The 13,983-nt window shown below is 31.8% G+C and overlaps 2 protein-coding genes across 19 annotated transcripts in view; both read left to right on the top strand.

Annotated features, from left to right (window-relative positions):
• The window catches only part of LOC145814622 (ubiquitin C-terminal hydrolase 12-like), a 37,449-nt gene extending 29,851 nt beyond the window's left edge, over positions 1 to 7,598 (top strand). For 3 of the 18 annotated variants that reach the window (XM_082911512.1, XM_082911504.1, XM_082911505.1), the window contains 11 exons: positions 962 to 1,017; positions 1,152 to 1,329; positions 1,425 to 1,526; positions 1,610 to 1,681; positions 1,834 to 1,917; positions 2,407 to 2,580; positions 5,192 to 5,278; positions 5,612 to 5,728; positions 6,339 to 6,413; positions 6,568 to 6,654; positions 7,037 to 7,598. In XM_082911512.1, coding sequence (XP_082767638.1) covers positions 962 to 1,017; positions 1,152 to 1,329; positions 1,425 to 1,526; positions 1,610 to 1,681; positions 1,834 to 1,917; positions 2,407 to 2,580; positions 5,192 to 5,278; positions 5,612 to 5,728; positions 6,339 to 6,413; positions 6,568 to 6,654; positions 7,037 to 7,078 — 1,074 coding nt within the window. In that variant the 3' untranslated portion in view covers positions 7,079 to 7,598. Of the gene's footprint in view, positions 1 to 961; positions 1,018 to 1,151; positions 1,330 to 1,424; positions 1,527 to 1,609; positions 1,682 to 1,833; positions 1,918 to 2,406; positions 2,581 to 5,191; positions 5,279 to 5,351; positions 5,729 to 6,200; positions 6,258 to 6,338; positions 6,414 to 6,567; positions 6,655 to 7,036 lie in introns of those variants that run through there. The other 15 variants (XM_082911509.1, XM_082911506.1, XM_082911508.1 and 12 more) reach the window with 15 other exon arrangements.
• Positions 7,599 to 9,479: 1,881 nt separating this feature from the next.
• LOC145814671 (uncharacterized) lies at positions 9,480 to 10,825 on the top strand. Its single transcript, XM_082911650.1, has 2 exons — positions 9,480 to 9,969; positions 10,185 to 10,825. The coding sequence occupies exons 1-2, from the start codon at positions 9,586 to 9,588 to the stop codon at positions 10,653 to 10,655; spliced, it is 855 nt and encodes a 284-aa protein (XP_082767776.1). The 5' UTR covers positions 9,480 to 9,585; the 3' UTR covers positions 10,656 to 10,825.
• Positions 10,826 to 13,983: the final 3,158 nt, after the last annotated feature.

The following is a 13,983-nucleotide window of genomic DNA, read 5'->3' as shown; positions in this document are numbered from 1 at the left end:
TTAGTTTCTATCCTCCTTGAGTTTGCGGGGGGCTGTTAGAATTTACCAATTTACTCCTCCACCTACCATCTCCACTAGCACCCACTTCACCTACCACCTCCACTACACTACACCATCTCCACTACACTACACCTACTACCACCTTCTCTTCCATATATAGGAGTTGTAATACATAACACAAAATCAACAATCTGGTATCTATCAATAAATCAACAATTACATAAATTCTTACAGTTTGTAACTGAGATGAGGATATGGTTAAATAGATATTTGGTCGAAGTACAAAAGACAAATGGTAGAAGTAACATAAATTAAAGATGTTGAGTTGAGATAGACCATGCTAAGAAGAAGATGGTTTGGTTATACAAAATGACAACCTGTAGATGCAATAGTAAGGAAGAGTGTTGTAAATGAAAGTGTTTGGGAGGGAAAAACCTAAACTGACATGGAATGCAGTTGTAAAAAATTATATGGATATATTTAATTTAACAAAGCATATAGCCATTGATAGAACGGAATGGCCAGGAAAGAATTATGTAGCTGACACCACCTAATTGAGACATAATGCGTAGTTTGGTTTGGTTTATTTGTGCTGTACACCATTCTATTTCTTTAATGGTTGTTTAGTTGAACTTACATATTTTATATTTTTTCCTAATCCCCCCCAACCCGCAGGTTGGGTGACTGGTGTACAAAAGAATGAGTTGTTTTTTTCTTTTCCCCAAGAACTTACAGTGAAAAGGGAAGAAGTGAACTGTTTTTATCTTTTATTTATTTATTTTATTTTTTTATCTATGTCCTCCCCCGGGCAAGTGATTAGTAATGGAGGACAATGCATTCATTGGGTGTTTGAAGATGTCAAAAATTTTAATGTAGTCGACATTCTAATTACAGCTTTTTGCAATTTTTTCTCTGATGATCCCCTCAGTATTAGTTTTGCACTTGATTTGATGATTCATAGGTTGTTCGCTTCCGTTCTTTGGAGAAACCTAAGGAGGATGAGTTCTGTCTCGAGCTGTAAGCTTTCCTAAATCTTATCTATCATACAAATTTATTCTGTATATCTAATTATTCTGTTTATTATTTGTTATATTAACTTCTTTATGAATTTACTTGGGAAAAAAATATGGTTACCCTCGTAAATTTTTTAGGTCAAAGCTTTACACTTATGATGATGTTGTTGAAAGACTAGCCCGCCATCTTGGCTTGGATGATCCGTCTAAAATAAGGCTTACATCTCATAACTGCTACTCTCAGCAACCTAAACCCCAGCCAATCAAGTATCGAGGAATGGATCATCTATCAGACATGCTGGTCCACTACAATCAGGTTGTAATGTCACTCATTTAGACTTTTTATTTTGCTTTTTATAGTTAGAATAACCACTATTTTCTGATGGCTTAGTTTTCTTCCCTTGTGGACAGACTTCAGATATTCTCTACTATGAGGTATTGGATATCCCTCTTCCAGAACTGCAGGGCCTGAAAACTCTAAAAGTTGCTTTCCATGATGCTACCAAGGACGAAGTGAGTGTGAAATCGAAGCAGTCATTTCTTCATTATATGTTAGCTTTTTGTCTCTCATACAATCTTGATTTAACTATTTTCAGGTAGTAATTCATACTATTAGATTACCAAAACAAAGCACTGTTGGAGATGTTATTAATGATCTGAAGGGGAAGGTAACCATTGCAACTTTCTTTGCTTTCTAACTTGTCATGTACTTCTTTTTTTCATGGAGATGTTGCTGTATTGATTGGACTGCGACAATATTTTTTGTACTTATTGTGCTAAAATTTACTTGTTTTATTTGACAAGAATCCACTCCCCGTAGTTCCTTATTTTGAAACAGGTTGAGCTGTCTCATCCAAATGTGGAACTTAGATTGCTTGAAGTTTTCTATCACAAGATCTACAAGGTATTAAGTAATGTTAAAGCTATTATTGTTACTTTCTGAAGCAAATTTGATAGGTCATTGAAATGGGTGTTAGATAATGTTGAAGCTATTACTGTTACTTCTGAAGCAAAGTTGGTGAGAGCTTATTGAAATGAATGCATCTTGACAGATGGTCTGTGGTTGATGCTTGATGCTGTCCTTTCTACGTTCAAGTTTTTCACTTTTTTTCTTTGTTTCTTTTTCTCTGAACTGCGACTGCATGAAAATATGATTGGTGGATGGAGTTAAATCTTTTCAAAAAATAAAATATAACCAGAATCTTTTCAGAATCAATTTATAATTCTCAAATCACTTCCAAAACTCCTAACGTTTCTGGGTTGATTTCTGGTGAGCTGTGAAATTATTATAGTGTTTACTGAGCACGAGCAATTATGTGTACCTAGCACTACTTGCATCATCTGAGACCTTTTCTATGTTTTGTGATCTTATTCTGCACCATATATGTTACAGATTTTCCCGCTTAATGAGAAGATTGAGAATATCAATGATCAGTACTGGACATTACGTGCAGAGGAGGAAATCAAATTTTTTGTCCTTAGCTGGTTTATTCATGTGGCATTAAGTCCCTTGTGTTTCCTGTTTATACAAGTTTTCTGCAAAAATGATCTTCCAATATTTGTAAAGGTGCTTCCTGCATCTTGATTGTTTGTTTTCTCGACTAACTAGTTATTTAGGTCTATGTTTGGGCTTGGATACGAGTGTCAGGTGCAGGTATGCATCTAAGTGTCTAATTCATTTAATTCTTTTGTCCAAGATATGGGGACATGGAAAATATTCATAAATTTTAATACACTTCTTTTAGTTTCTAGGGTAAAATGATGCTTATAAGGTGTCAGAGAATTTCATGCATAATTTGGAGGTTTTATGCTTGGCTTTCTGTTGGACTCGAAATATGCTTGCTAGGTGAATGTCTAACTACATATGTCAGAAACATATTTCATATCTTTTCCCAAGTGTCGAGTGCCTGACACGGGTACTTAATGCAGTTAGAAGAATCCATGTAAGATAGATTTAGGTCAACACTAAACTTGAAAGAAACCATGCTTTCGATAAACAGCTTGGGCTGTCGGGTAATGCTGAGCTGATTGAGACCGTACCGTAGCCTTCATTGGGGCACCTTGTGCTTTCGTGTTTCCAATAACTATCTAGGAGCTACATGCATTCCATTCAATTTTGATTGTAAGGAATATTTAGGATCATTGAATTAGAAAAAAATATTATAGTAGCTGTGTCTCTTGATTTCCAAAATCTGTAAGAATACACTGTGAGCTAATAATTGATAGATACTAATTTACAACTATTGGTTCTTCAAAGTTGATGGTGGCTTTACTTTTTTCTCCTTTGTCCTTTTCTTTCCTCTCCTTTTTAATGTTATTTTTCCTTCTCAATTTCATTCGTTTCTTATATTTTCAATTTGTTCAAGTTTTTCTTTCTTTTGTCTTTTTTTTAGGTGTCATGTTGATTATTTCAGGGTAAGTTACAATGACCTCCCTCGAATTTTAGAGATAATACAAGAAGCCCCACTAGGTTACGAAAATTACTCGATACTTCCCTTCCATTAACAAAGACTCTAAATGTGTTAATTGAAGTGATTAATTTACTTTTTTACCCTAAAATGTTTTGTATTTTAAGTGACATTAATGTCAAATGACAAAATTGACCTCTTCTTAACTGTTCAGTTTACTTAATTACCCTCCATTATATCTATTTTATTTCTTCCTCCATTTCATGAGACCACCGCCACCATCCCCCTTCCTCATCACCGGTAATTTCTCTTTTATCATTCCTTCACGTTCCTTTCTTCCTTCATTTCTTTTCATTCTCTTTTCTCATGGCTCTGCAAACTAGCCAAAAGCCACTAGCTACAACCACCAAAGGCCACCAATCGCTGCCACTGCCAACCCGACAACCTCTTTCTTTCTTTCTTCCAGGTCATCTGTCTCTTCCCACTCTCAAACAACAAACAACCACAATTGCCATTGGATATAGAGAGAGTGAGAGTGAAGCCACCACAGGCATCATGCCTAACACCACTGCTAACGCTTCTGTGATCCCCTTCTCTCGCTCTACCCCATCTCGACTCCAACACTTCTGTTGGGTTTTTTTGATCTACTCTGTCAGGGTTTTATATGATTTTGGGATTTGGGAACAAGCTCAATGATGGAAAGCCTTCAACGAAATGGTGGTAAGAGCTTTCAGGTAGGACATGCTGCTGGATTCATGGCTCACAAGGGTATGAGAAAAATATGCGTTGGTGCTCATACCAGGGGCAAGAGCTAGCGGAATGTTTGCGAAGTTGCCCATGATTACACAGTTGATGAGAAAGGAAGCAATGATGGTGTCGATGAGGTCTTTGCAGATTCTCTAAGACTCATTAGGCTAGATGCGGCGGATGTGTTGGTGCTGGATCAGTTAGAGTCGAGGATGGAGGGATTGGAACAGAGGGACATAGTCAGAGATAAAGCATGTGCCACTGTGACAATGGTTTTCTGTTCAACCATTTGCTGAATAGGTTATTTAAAATGAAAAATGAAAAATAAAATAATTTGGCTAGATTTTATTTTTAAAGAAAATGGTAAGTTGTGAATTTAATAAAATATATGGCATTACATAAGCAAAAGATAAGTTCCGGGAGGTGGACTGTTTGTGGGATATATTTGTCACTTATCTTCTTTTTGGGTGTCGGGGAACTCTTTATTTAAGAGTGTCCCAATTTTTTTCTAAGCTAGAGATTGGTTGGCGGTGTGTGCAATGTAGGCTTTTGCCCGTGTTTAGCTTGTTAGGGGTATTTGTGTTTGTATTCTCATTGTCCTGTTGTAAGAGGATGCCTTATCCTCTTTTCATTTTTTGATTTATCAATAAAGCTTTTGTTGTTGATCAAAAAAAAAAAAAAAAAGAAAAAAAAAAAAAGATACCTCATTAATAGCTTATTTACGCTTTAGTCTTTAGACCAATTTATCACAAAGATTTAAGGGAGGACAATGTAATTTTGTCGAATTATGGGGTAGGTTGTAATAAGTTCAAATTACAGGTTAGGTCAGTGTAATTTACCCATTATTTTATTAACTTGCCTTTTGACATACTATTATATCACTAGCTCAACAAGCCATTTTAGCTGTGTTGAATTGACCGGTATAGCAAAATTTTCCTGATCTTTGATTGTTTGGATCGGTTCACATTGTCATATGGAAAGTGTTTTGTAGAGGTTCCTGACTACAGTTGTTCCTCATAACAGATTCCAGAGGAGGAGAAGAACCTTGGTCCTCATGACCGTCTTATTCATGTTTATCATTTTATGAAAGATACAGCTCAGAACCAAGTGGTAAGTTGTTTTGATAGAAAATTTAAAAGCGGTATTGCCATTGTTCCAATCATTTATAAAGTAGTTGGAGCAGGGGATATGAGAGAGTGCTTTTGTTACATATTTGTGAGAGCGCTCCGATCAAAATTAAGGGTTCAGAATGTTTCTGGTGTTTGATGAACCGTGTGCTATGGCTCGACTCTGTTGTCAAAAAGATTTACATTCGTGGAAAGGATGGGCTGCCAACAACTTTCCTTCAAAATCCAGTGTCCAGGAACAACTACAATACCAGTAAACTGAGATTCAGTAATACAAATTGTAATATTTCTTTGTCATTTTTTCCTTTTTAAACAGCAGGTCCAGAATTTTGGGGAACCTTTTTTCCTTGTCATCCACGAGAGTGAGACTTTGGCTGAAGTCAAAGTACGCATACAGAAGAAATTGCAGATTCCTGAAGAGGAGTTTTCAAAGGTATAATATTTTTATTTTTGGGAGAATTACAAAAAAAAGGTTTGAGCCTTGTAACAAAATAAATCTAAATTTTTTAATTTTGTCAATTTAAACAGTAATATTTTGATTTGTTTTTTGTTTAAACCATTTTCTTATTTTCATTTAGTAAAATCGATGGAAGATGGGTATTTTAGTCATTAAACTCAATATAGATATACATAAAATGAAAAATGTTAAAATAGATTAGCCTGTGTCCAAAATTTTCAGAATCTTTCTCTATTTTAATATTATAAAAATCTTCATATTCTGACCAGTAACTTGTGATTCAACAAATTTGCAAGGCTGGTCATCTCTCTCTCCTCTCTCTCTCTCTATATATATATATAATCTTGATATAGTTGCTTCTATTCCCTCTCCCTCTCTGTCTCTCTCTCATGGTTATACCCTGTTTTTTTTTTTGTTGTTGTAATTTCTCCTTTATTTTTTCTTGCAGTTAATATTTTTCTTGGCACACAAAACTGTGTATACTGTGTAACCTTGTCTTTCAACATTATGATGCAACATTCTCTGTGAGAATGTGTTTGGTTAATTATTTTACTGTAATTTTTCTAAAATTACTGTTTTTCCTCAGTGGAATTTTGCATTTTTATCTTTGGGTCGTCCTGAATACCTTCAGGATTCGGATGTCGTTTCCAGTCGCTTTCAGGTGCACATAAAATTCTCTCTCTCTCTCTCTCTCTCTCATCTGCGTACACGCAAGCAGAAGCATTACACGCTCCCATGCATGTGCATGCATAATTTTTTTTTTGAGGTGATTAATGTTTTCTCCCTTCTATTTTTCACTTTTTTTTTTATTTTAGAGAAGGGATGTCTATGGTGCTTGGGAACAGTACCTTGGATTGGAGCACTCAGACAACACTCCAAAAAGGTCATATGCAGCCAATCAGGTATACAAGTGCCTCGAATTGATTTAAATTGCTTAGATACAAGTTTAGGAAAGTATGTGGTCTAAAAAATCAGCGGAGATGTTTTTCTTTATGCCTCTGGCTTGTGCTGTTTGTCTCAATTTTGTGGCTAATATAGTAAACTTTTGTGCTAAAATTGTATTAGTTTATGACTTCTAAAGTTATTAATGCTGTGTTTGGTTAGGGGATTTAGGAAGGGATTTGGAAAGGGAAAGGGAAAAGGTGTGTGAAACTATGTGAAATGTAGGTATATTTTTTTCACATTTCACCTACCTTTTCCATTTCCCTTTCCAAATCCCTCATCAAATCCCTCAACCAAACACAACATAAGAACTTGTAGTGACCTTAAATCTCAATTGTGCAGAATCGACACACATTTGAGAAGCCAGTGAGAATCTACAATTAGGAAATGCCAACTGAATCTCTGCCAGTGCTGCCGAATCTGATAACCCTCTGATGGAATATGACGCTTTGTGAAGAAGACACCAGCAGCAAAAAAAAAAGAAATAGAAAAAGCGAGCAGCGAGATATTGTGAGGTTTAGTTATCATTTTATTAAATCTGTAATCTTTTAATACGGGGTGGTAGAGCATATGCAGCATATCCTCCATAGTTTGGACATGCCTCCCCCTGCTCTCTCGCACATGTGCTTGCGCAAGAACCAGCGTGAGGGTGAGGTGCTTAGGTTTTTTATTCCATTGTAATTTGGGGATATATAAGATTTTGGGTTGGGTGATGTATAGTGTATAGGTATGTTTTTGGACATTTCCTTTCTTTTCCCTTTTCTTTCTGTCTGATTCTCCATTTCTAGTTTTATTTTGTGTGCATTATAAGTGGGGGATCTGTGTAATGTTTGTTTTTTTGGTTACTATTTCTGGGTTTTTCCAGATTTGTGCAAAAGGAACTTGTATTTTCTTTGCTGTCCAATTGTTATCCAGCTGTTCTAATCCCTGAGAGCAAGGATCCTCTAGAGTGATTTTTTCTTAAAGTTTTCTAGAATGCTACATTGTGTGGTTGAGATTTACTGACAAGTCACATCAATTTTTCTGACGTGACTTGCCAGTAAATCTCAACCACACAATGTAGCACTCTAAGGAAACTTTAGAGAAATTTCACTTTAGAGGATCTTTGGTGAATCCGTGAAGTTAATTGTTGAAACAGCTGCCTTCAATTGATAGGAAAAAAAAGGAAATAAAAGGACAAGACAATCTAAAACCTGTTCACCTTGTTTGGTTTTGATTAATTTTCTAAAAATTAATTTTTTTTTCATATATTTTTTTTTTTGTTTTTGTTTTTAGTAAAGTTTTAAAATAATTGTAGTGATTTTATATTTTTTTTATTTTAACTTTTTAGATACACTTAATGTAGATGTACTTAAAAAAAATATTTGTAAAAAAATATTTTAAAAAATTAATAAATATACAATAATACATAAATGTATTAATTTTTGTATTTTTATTTTTATTTATTTTTATTGTGAATTTTTTACAGATTTTTTTTTACAAATATTATATTTTTTAAAATATTTTTATGTTAGGTGTATATAAAAATTAAAAAAATTGTTCACAATATTAAAAAAGTTCAATAAAAATATGGAAAATACAAAATTTAATTTTTTAGAAAGTGGGTTTAATTTTTTGAAACTATAAAGTAGATTCAATTTTTTGAAATCAAAAGACTCGTGGATGTGTTTTTTTGTTAAAAATATGGATTAATGACACTGGTCACCAATATACTGCACCTGAAATCCCACTTCAACCCCTCTATTTTTTGTTTTATGTTTTTTGGACAGGCAATTTGCTAGCTTCTAATCAGTGTGAGTCTCCTGTAAGATTCTGTTAACTATCTAATTGTGTGTTTAATTGTTTATTTTAATTAGCATTTTTACATTAAAATTTGATTTAATACTTACAGCCAGCGTTGAATTTTTCTCAAATTTAAATTTCAATATGAGAGAATTTGATGTGCCTATTGACCCAACACGGATCCTGTTTTGATTATTCGAATTATTTATTTTGTAAAATTCTTAATATATATCGTGAATGAAAAAAATTAAATTAATTCAATAATTATTGTGTGTTTAATTATTTATTTACAATTAGTGACTTTTTTTTTTATGACAAATTTTTCTCATAGGACCTATTAGATAATAAGTCCATTTATTAGGACCTATACGTAAGTATCCCTTATTGAATAACTAAAAATCTGTGATTTGACTGAACTTAGCACTGATGGTAGAGTTAATTTCCTTGAGTGCATTCTTGGTTCTTAACATATATCATGGAAAAAATTAAATCAATTCGATAATTATAATATTTTTATTTTATGATATTTGTCTTTAAAAAAATAAACAATACGATAAAATTAAAAAGTTACGATTATCAAATCGACTTAATTTTTTTCACTAATTTATTTATCATCTTAATCTTTGAACTTTCTTTAATGATAAATTATTAGTCATAATATATTTTATTATTTATAAATTTTGTAATTTTTTTTTTTTTTCAAGTTAAAAAATTAACACGCTCTTGCTTGCGATACCAATCTGATTTTTCTTGCTTCCAATATGAGACTAGGCGGGGGACTACAAACTTTTCATATTGTCATCCTTAAAAAAGAGGTCAATATAATTATTATGTTAAAAATATAAAATTAATTGTGATTTGTTTAAAATTCAAGAGAGGTGAATGTAATTACCTATAATTTGGTAGTAGCAACATCCCTTTCATGGGAGAGAGAGAGAGAGAGAGAGAGAGAGAGAGTGAGAAAGAGAAAGAGAGACAATTTCAGGTCCCAAATACTCCAACAGCGTGGAACATTCTGCGCCTCACCTCTTGCACTCTCACACACCACAACACTCATTCCTTCTGCACCTTATTCCACAAACAAACCTTGAGAGAGAGAGAGAAGAAGGATGAACATGGTTATGTCTGTATTGCTTCGATTTATATATCCACCACCACCTTCATTGTTCGTAACTGCCATGTCTGTGATCAGCCCTGCATCTTTGGCCAACGCCGGGATCTCGGAAATCAAAGGCAAACACATGCAGTATTCTAAGTTCTGGAACAACAACAACGACAACAACAACAACATTGGTAGTAATAATTCTCAAAAATCTCCTTCTTCTTCTTCGGCCAAGCGGGCCAAACTGTCCACCAAAACAGGTATGCTAATTGCGTACACGCCGGCGTTACTCGCCAGCGTCGCTTCCTTCGGCATTTTCCCCAACGAGGGTTTTAGGTTCTTGTTGGTCAATTCTGCTCTAACCATCCATTTCTTCAAGAGGCTTTTTGAGGTATTCAGAATTTTAATTTTAATTTTAATTTTTTTTCTAATAATGCCAGTGTATTGTGTGATTCAGATTTATTTTATATATAGACTAAAGTTACCTCAATTAAATTTTAACTAAGTTTTCCGTTTGTCAATTTGAAATTGGAAAAAAAAAAATTAATTAGTCTACTCAAATTATCACTTGTTTGAATTTAAACAATTATCCATTTTGTTTTGCAGGTTTTATTCATTCACAAATACAGCAGTGTGATGTACCTTGATGTTGCAATTCCAATCTCTCTCAGCTACTTCATCTCCACATCAACCATGATCTATGCCCAACACCTAACCCTAGGGTTCCCCGAGCCGCCACTTGATCTTAAGGATGCCGGAATTTCGATGTTTTTAATGGGTATATCTGGTAACTTGTACCACCATTACCTACTCTCTAAACTGAGGGAACAAGGTGACAAAGGGTACAAGATCCCCAAAGGTGGCTTGTTTGATCTAGTGATATGTCCACACTATCTTTTTGAAATATTAGGGTTTATAGGGATCTCTTGCATTTCTCAAACTCTCTATGCATTCTCATTCACCCTAGGCACCACTATCTACTTGATGGGGACGAGTTATGCCACTAGGAAATGGTACCTTACAAAGTTTCAAGACTTTCCCAAGAATATCAAGGCTCTTATTCCATTTGTCCTCTAGAAAAAAATGAAAATGTGGAAATATAAATTTAGGATAAAGTTAGTATTAAGTCATATATATAAAGATATGATACATTTTGCAGATTTGATATACGAAATGAGATTAAAAGCCAGAGTAGTTAGGCTTATGCCATAAGTTTGTTGATCAATAATTTTTTGTTTGTGAAAAACTTTATTGTTCATCTTTGTGCTCTTACTGACTTTTACATATAATTTAAATCATTGGTTTAAGTAGGAATTTAGAAATGAAAAGCAATTGGGAGAGAAATTGATAGGAAAAAAAAAACCTTATATTTCATTCATATTGTTCTCACATATTTCTTGTCCTTTCAAAATTATTATTCAAATTTATGATCCAAATGTAACCTTACGAATGAATTGCCAATAGATGGGTGTGAAAATGCACTGACCATAAAAGAGGATCAAATAAAAAAAAAAAGAAAAAAAAGAAAAGAAAGGACACTTTGATTAAACATTCTTGAGCAAATTATACTTGTAGTTTTTATAATTTCTCATGTGCTAAATTTAGTTTTTGTAGTTCTAATTAGGGCTATTTACATAGAGAAACTATTGAGAATATCACTGTGACCCTCTAAAGTTTAAAAGTGTACAAATTGACTCCTTCAACTATTGAGAAGTATTACTTTGTCTCCCTAAATTATAAAAACGTACAAATAGACCTCATAAACTATTGGTGTGTTTCATTTTAACCCCTTCTATTAATAGTTCAATTTGTACATTTTTATAATTTGCGGACATTTGTACACTTTTATAATTTATAATGCAAAGAGATATTTCTCAGTAGTTTAGGGAGTCCATTTGTATACTTTTAAAGTTTAGGGGGTCAAAGTGATACTTCTCATGGGTTTTTTGTGTAAATAACCTTCTAATTATATCAATTTTGTTCTTTAAATTTTTTATTTATTTATGTCAATTTAGTTTAATTGATATTTCCATTTGCACACCACTTTTTTATTTTTATATTTTTATCTTCACACTATTTTGTCCATTTAGTTATCAACTCCCAAATAAAAATTAATTATTCAAATATCAATCACAAAATAAAAATTAATTATTTAAATATCAACTACTAAACGGTTTTCATTCTGTAGTTTGATTCTGAGCCTCAAATTTTTGCTTCGTAATTGAGATCTAAACAAAAATTAGTGTGAATTGAGAAATTTTGTGGCAAATAGAAGTTTGTTTGTTTCAAGTTGGATGTTATTCTTTCAATCAATTTGGGAAGAGTGAATAACTTATTTTGTTCCTTGATATTTAATCCAATTTTTAAAAATATTATTAATTAAAAAAATTGACATAATATAAAAACTTTAAGAATAAAATTAACGCAATTAAATTATAATTACCATATCGACACGAGTACAAATATAAAGTCTAAGACTAATTATAAGGAATGTAATTTGTCCAAATTCCTCTCTTGCGACTCGTAACTATCTATTATCTTTGGGAGGTAAACAATGACTAGTTAAAAAAAACACAAAAACGAAAACGAGAATGAAAACAAAATCCTCCAAGGTGGTTTGGAAACTAATTAAAAAAGTAAAAACAAGTTAAAAAGTTAAAAAATTATACAAGTTAAAAATTCAATTTTCTTTTTATTTTGTACATATTTTTTTCGTAAAAAGTCAAAAAATCATTCCAAATATACTAATTTTTTTAGCTCCAATTTTAGTTAAAAAAATCCAAAAAATTACTAAAATAGTCTATTGCCAAAGTTCCGGTGGTATAAAATGGATAACAAGTTTGTTTTTAAAAATATATTTTTTTTCTAGCTGAGAAATATGATAAATTGGACCTTCTATGATTATTGGATGTAATTAATTTTTTATGTGGATAATATACATAAAAAGACTTACAAAATAAATAGTTTGAGATCATTGAATAGAGATCTATGACGAAGCCCACAAATGTGAAACAACACCATCCACTCTAAATTGGGCTAATAGGAACCTAACCATACACACTAGGCATTGTTTGGGATATTTGAGTTTGGCTAAGATAGTCAATAAATATATAAAAAAAAAATTAAAATAATTAATAAGACAAAATATTACATCTAATACAATAATTAATCAATTGTTCTCTCATGACCATCTATTTAATTACAAAAAAAAAAAAATTATAAATCATCTCAAATGCATAATTTTTTTCATCGTATAAAATAGTTAAAAAATAAAAAAAAAATCACTAAAATAGTTATATTTTACATAGCCCTAATGGGAAAGTCATTTTGGCCAATTCAAAATTCAAATGAAAAGTACGGAAGTAAATGTGATTCATGAAGGAAAGAAAGGTTGCATTACTACCATGTTTGACCTTGACTTGGTTTCTTGTGTTTTCACTGTAAATGACCTGTGTGATGTCTCCAGGCAAAAAAATTCAAAATTAAAATTAAAATCTGTCCTATTTTTTAATAAAAATTTAGGGTCATCTAAGTTGCACAAAATAAAAAATATATATTTACTCTTTTTTTTTTTAAAGTTTATCAAAGAAGGACATTAGCCACAAAAAAAAAAAAAAAAAAGGTCTTCCTAAATGTAAGTTATAAAAAAGTTTTTTTTAAAAAAAATAAAAATGTTACCAAACAATATGACCTACTTTAACCATTACAAAACTCAAAAATTAAAATTTGCTATAGCTTAAAAATAAAAATAAACTTTTTTTTACTAAGAGTGTTTTTAGAACTTCAAGGTTTGAAATTACAAACTTTTTAAAAAATCTACTGTCTAAGCCATTAAACCCTAAATATTTAAAACTTAAAATTTTCATAATAGATATCCTCAAATCGATTACAAACTTACCAATAAAATTCAAAAAGAAATGTCTTATACTATTATTTATTCTTTTTAAACTCTAGGAAAATTTACTCATAAATTCCGTATATATTTTTAATATAATAATTTTCAAATTTTATTTAATTGTGATCATTTAAATAATACTTTTAATTTCTAAATAGAATGAACATATTTCGAACTGACTTGGTTTCTTGGTTTCATGAAGAAGTTGTATAGTGGCTAAGGTTTTAAAGTGGGAAAGATAATAGGTTGTAAAGAAAGAAAGGGAAAATTGAATTTTTTTTTTTATTATGAAATAATTATTATTTTTCAGGAATGATGGTATAATCATAGCAATATTTTTGTTTTTAGGAAAGAATGGTAAAATTTTAACAAAATTATAATTAATATGATGCTTTAGCCAATAATATTTTCTTGGGTGAAGCACTAATAAATCCTAAAATGTGATCTTGTGAACGGTTTAATCCTCTATTTTTTCTTATAAATCCGAAGGTCTCCTTAAAGTGGAAAGTA

The sequence above is a fragment of the Camellia sinensis genome, unplaced genomic scaffold (assembly GCF_055761805.1).
Source record: "Camellia sinensis isolate YWXY unplaced genomic scaffold, ASM5576180v1 Unanchor12, whole genome shotgun sequence".
NCBI lineage: Eukaryota > Viridiplantae > Streptophyta > Magnoliopsida > Ericales > Theaceae > Camellia > Camellia sinensis.
The sequence above is the reverse complement of the archived record's forward strand: the minus strand, read 5'-3'. Positions and strand labels throughout refer to the sequence as shown.

What these genes read in the sequence shown, in the direction of transcription:
- LOC145814671 (XM_082911650.1), top strand. Translation starts at nt 9,586, where the DNA reads ATGAACATGGTTATGTCTGTATTGCTTCGATTTATATATCCACCACCA. An exon ending in TCTTCAAGAGGCTTTTTGAG is followed by an intron (nt 9,970 to 10,184) that starts GTATTCAGAATT and finishes TTTGTTTTGCAG; the next exon opens with GTTTTATTCATTCACAAATA.